This window comes from Raphanus sativus, unplaced genomic scaffold (assembly GCF_000801105.2).
Source record: "Raphanus sativus cultivar WK10039 unplaced genomic scaffold, ASM80110v3 Scaffold4970, whole genome shotgun sequence".
NCBI lineage: Eukaryota > Viridiplantae > Streptophyta > Magnoliopsida > Brassicales > Brassicaceae > Raphanus > Raphanus sativus.
Genome location: NW_026620270.1, coordinates 1 through 5,348, shown reverse-complemented (window position 1 = coordinate 5,348; position 5,348 = coordinate 1). Strand labels below are relative to the sequence as shown.

General features: G+C 44.9%; 1 protein-coding gene across 1 annotated transcript; it reads right to left on the bottom strand.

The window, feature by feature from the left end:
• Positions 1-52: 52 nt before the first annotated feature.
• On the bottom strand, positions 53-607 carry LOC108832700 (uncharacterized). Its single transcript, XM_018606156.1, has one exon. The coding sequence runs from the start codon at positions 605-607 to the stop codon at positions 53-55; it is 555 nt and encodes a 184-aa protein (XP_018461658.1).
• Positions 608-5,348: the final 4,741 nt, after the last annotated feature.

Sequence of the window (5,348 nt, the reverse complement as noted above, 5' to 3'; positions counted from 1 at the left end):
GAACCACTTTTTTTTTTTGATCAAACACACATTCATTTCATAATAAAACAGTTTACACTCCATTGAAGGAGGTGGAGTTAAGCAATAGAAGAGCTGACTTTGCCACCGAGTCAGCCATAATATTGCTCAATCGAGGAACATACGAAAAGGAAATAACATAAAAAGTAGAGCTAAAGTGGTAGATGTCAAACAAAATGCCAAACAATGCTGGAACCGATCCTCCTTCCTTCAGCAATTGAACCAAAGATAGGGAATCAGACAGTATCATCAGAGATTTTATGTTTAACAAAGCGGCATGCATCACCGCGGAACGGATGGCGAGGGCCTCAGCCATTAACGCCGACGAGACAAATCTGTGAGACGCTTGAAGAGGTTCGATCTCTCTGTGCGGTCTCCAACCTGAAAAAACACCACCAAAACCACAATTCTTTGTACTCGGGTCCCATGCTCCATCAACGTTGCAGATGGTCATCGTGGAGGAGGGAGCCTGTCGAGGTGAACCGAAGCGAGACGAGATGAGAGGCAGTTGGCTAGACGGCTTTTCAGCTAAGTCTTGAGCCTGTTGCCATTCTCGAGCATCGGTGATTGCTTTTAGTATGATTTCCATGGCGGAAAAAGCTTTATTTTCAAAGCATAGTTTGTTCCTTGCCTTCCAAGTATGCCAAAGAATCTATGGCCACAGAGGAACCGACAGTCCCACTGGAGGTAATACAGTGAGAGACCGACCAAGAGTTATCAAGGCTGCAATGGAAGGAACAAGGGGAGACGGTTTTGAGACTAAAGGAGCCAATTCCCAAACTTGAGCAGCAGTGCTGCATCGGAGGAAAACGTGCAAGTCATCTTCCACTTCAGAGCATACTTTGCAGGGAAAAGCAGGGATGCCTCGAGACGCCAAGTTTGAGCTCACCGGAATAGCTTTCTTCACCAGACGCCAAAGGAAATCTTTTATCTTGGGAGAGGTCTTGATGTTCCAAATGTCTATGTTCCAGTCAAAAGAAGCCAAAGCAGAGTCGCTATTAACAGCGGAAGTTATTGCGGCCCCATAACCGGACTTGGTGGTGTATTCGCCAGACTTGTGGAAGAGCCAAGCAACACAGTCTTGTGATGGTGCAGAGCTCGTGATGATGCCAAGAATCTGTTCTTCGTACTGAGGTAGGATTTGTTGGATTTTATCTATATCCCATGAGTTAGAGATCGGGCATAGAAGGTCGCTAACCATCAAGTCAGAGACTGTCCTATTTGCAGGACCAATTGGCGTCATAGGTAGATCGCAAGACAACCACGGGTCTGACCACACACGAATTTTATCTCCACTACCAACAATCCAACCAAGGCCTTTCCTAAGAATCTCACGTCCCGCTAAGATGCCTCGCCAACCATGTGACATATTTGTAGGAGCAGTGCAATCAAGGAAGGTAGATAACCGAGCATATTTACCCAGGAGCACTTGAGCCACTAAAGAGCCGGGCTGCTTGATGATGCGCCACCCGATCTTCGCAAGTAGAGCGTCGTTGAACGTTTCTATATCCCGAAAGCCTAACCCTCCTGCATGTTTTGGAAGAGTGAGAGTAGACCAAGCAACCCAACACATCTTCCGCTTTTCCGGGCTTGCGTCCCACCAAAATCTCGTGAGGAGAGATTGTATCTGCTTGCATAAGGACATTGGGAGTTTGAAGCATGACATAGTATATGCGGGCATTGCGGTGAGCACCGCTCTGAGTAGAGTTTGCTTTCCCGCACCGGATAAGAATCGGTTAGTCCAGCTCAGTATCTTCTGTCTAATGCGGTCGAGAATGGAAGCAAAAATGTCGCGTTTCTTTCTACCAAAGTACTCGGGGAGACCGAGATACTTGCCAAGACCCCCTTCCGCTTCAATCAGCAGTGATGCTTTGACTCTGGTTTTAACCTCCATTGGCGTTTTAGCAGAGAAGTTGATGGAAGATTTGGAGAAGTTGATGCGTTGTCCCGAAAGGTCTTCATAAGTGCGCAGTATCTGTGACAAGGTGGAAACGCTGGTTGGGCTAGATCGACAGAAGAACATAGTATCGTTGGTGAACAGGAGATGGTTAACTGGAGGGCAGCCGCGAGCTACTTTAATACCCAGTAGAGAGCCATCTTCTTGAGCCTTATCGCACATAGCCGAGAGAACCTCCGTGCACAAAATAAAGAGGTAAGGGGAGAGAGGGTCTCTCTGCCGTATACCACGGGAAGGCGTCACTGATCCCATAGGAGCGCCATTGATCAGGAAGGAATACAATACTGATTCAACACAGCTCATGATCCATAAAATCAATCGTTGATCAAAACCTAATTGCTCCAGCACTGCCCGTAGAAAACCCCATTCAATTCGGTCATAAGCTTTGCTCATGTCTGTTTTCACAGCCATTGAGCATCGCTTCTTAGCTTCCGAGGTTCTGAGATAATAGAGCGTCTCGTGAGTGATCAACACGTTGTCCCCGATAGCTCTGCCCGCCACAAACGCAGATTGGGACTTGGAGATGAGGCAAGGGAGGAGAGGTTTCAGCCTGCGCGTCAAGATCTTTGCAATTATCTTGATATGTGTGTTGCAAAGTGCTATGGGGCGATACTCTGCCACCTTCCTAGCTCATGGGATCTTGGGGATAAGGCGTACATGCGTTTCGTTCTGCTGGGGATGGAGTTCATTGGAGATGAAGAACTGGCGGATATCTTTGCACACATCCGGTCCTATGATATGCCAATACGCATGGTAGAACTTCGCCGAGAAACCATCTGGCCCGGGGGCTTTGCCACTGTTTATCGAGAGAGCTGCTTCTTTTATTTCCGAATCGCTCGGTATTCCTATCAGTTGTTGGTTCATCTCGGGTGTGACCTTGCGCGGAAGAATGCTCGCAAGTTTGCTGAAGTCTGAGTTGCCATTGGTGGTGAAAATATTGTTGAAGTACTCTGCTATCACAGCACATATCTGTTCCTCTTCATAGACCTCAGAGCCATCCCCTTTCTCGATTACTGACAGCGAGTTAATGATTCTACGCTGACGGGTAGCTGCGTGGAAGAAGCCTGTGTTCCGGTCACCACTCTTCAGCCATTGGATCCTGCTACGTTGCTGCCAAAAGAGCTCTTCTTCCTTGTAGGCTGACACCAGAGAATCGGTAATCATTTGGTGTAGCCATGACCAGAGACATTGGAGAGCTGAGTGAGTCTGATGAGGAAGAGCTGATTGAACCTGACTTAGAAGAGGAGCTTGAAGCTGATGAACCTGAACTGGACCTGAGAAGAGAAGAATTGGATGAGCTAGCTAGCTTGTGGAATAGACTTGTAACCAGATCAAGGCTGAGAGCACAAGTGGAGGGTCTCAAACACTTAGTCAATTTTGTGGATACAAGATCAGAAGGAGAGAACCAAGATAAACCAGCATGTTGGTTTAATTTAATTGCAATGTAATTGGGCTGGGCTTATTTGGTTTTCATTGGTTTTCATTTAATTCAAACCAAAGACAATTAGGATTAGTAAACCAATTTTTAATTGGGATTAGGAAGGGATTTCGAAATTCTTAACCAAATTGGTTAGGTTAGACTTGTTTTGGTGTTAAAACTCATGGCAGCAGCCAAGAGAGAAACAACTTTGGAATCTAATAATTTTACAGCAGCTTTGCTTGCTTTTGTCTCTTGCTTTCTCTGTTCAGCATAAGAACATTGACCTCACTTAAAGGAAGGAATTCCTTGTGAATCCATCTTAGACAATACAGGGTGATTCTGTGTCTTTGAGTAGCAAAACAGCTTCTGAGCAATCCATAGCTCTTTAGCAAAGTTCATCATCAACATCTATCAACTATCCACAAGCCTTGAAGCAGATTGTGTCTTTGATTCTCTGTTTGCAAGGATTATCCAAGCATCTACCCACCTACAAGAGATCCAGGGAGAGACAGCCATTTCAGGGCTGCACCAAGTGGTATCAGAGCCTCTTGAAGGTTTAGGGTTGATTTTCTTAACCTAGGTCACGACCTGTATCTACTATCCAGCAATCTACAATGTTTTCTCTTAGAAAACAGGGAGAGAAGGCTAAACAACCAGCAACAAGGGAGCTGTTGCAAAGAGGAGAAAAAGTTATCCAGATTCCACCCTTCTACGGAGAGTTTGATCCAAATACATATCTAGAATGGGAAAAGGATGTGGATTTCGTTTTTCACTGCCATAGATACACAGCAGAGAAGCAGGTTCATATAGCAACTACTGGCTTTTATGGGTATGCACTTGAATGGTGGTATCAACTTGCTAGCAAAAGAAAACAGTGTGGAGTGTTACAGATTTCTTCTTGGTATGAGATGAAGGCTGTCATGAAGAAAAGGTTTGTAGCCAAGAGGTATGGTCAAACTGATTTGAAAAGGATACACTGTCAATCTGGGGCAGCTACAGGTTGTGCTAGAACACCAAAAGATCAGCCAAAGACATACTATGGTAGTGAGACACAAAGAAAGTTGCAGCTACATCAAGCATATTTTGAGGAATTGGAAAGCACACAGTTCAAGCAAGACCTCAGGAACATGATAGATCAATCACTCACTGCTGTGATCAAAATCCCATATCAGGGGCCAGTCCCACGTCCAGCATCAAGAGATGATGAGCTAAGTTCTTACAAGAAGGAACCAGTAGAGCATAAGGAAAAGATTGCAATGAAACCGGCTGTGAAGATATCAGAGATTCAACTACAGCAAGAGGAGCACGTACCAGGAGCTTTGTGTGGTCTTAATCATGATCAAAACAAGGCTAAAGAAGAAGGAGAACCTGATGAGGCACTTGTAGTTCATAAAGAGCCACTTGAGACTTTGATTGAACAAGGTGGATTCATTAGATTGTTTTCTTGTGATTTACTGATCAGACCTATGGTATGTTTTCAGTTCAGCTTAGTAGAGCATCTGAGAGTTGTCAAGGGACTGCAACAAGTCGTTTTTGAACCAGGAGGAAGCTTGAGTGTTGGTAGAAGAAGTAACAATTTTCTGGGTCAGAAAACAGTTTCATACAAGCTTAATTTGCAGGGTTCATTCACTCATAAAGAACAAGATTTGAAGTCAAATATTTTTGAAGGGAGAGAGGATGGAGTGATCCTAACTAGCTACAGTAAACATAGAGGAGGAACAAGAGGCAACACATCCTCTATCAGCTTCATAATTGATCAGAACAAGCTGAGAAGGGATAAACAGGAACTGGTGGTGGTTAAAGAGAAGCCAGAACTGGAGGATGAGTATTGGGACAAAACCACACGACCACCTGACCAGAAGAAGGATAAACTGAGAGTACATGGTCTCATGTTCATGTGCAGGACGTGTGTAACATCATCCAGGAGAGAAGCAGACAGCTTTAAACTCAATA

Coding starts and splice junctions, on each gene's coding strand:
- LOC108832700 (XM_018606156.1), bottom strand. CDS start 607: ATGGAAATCATACTAAAAGCAATCACCGATGCTCGAGAATGGCAACAG.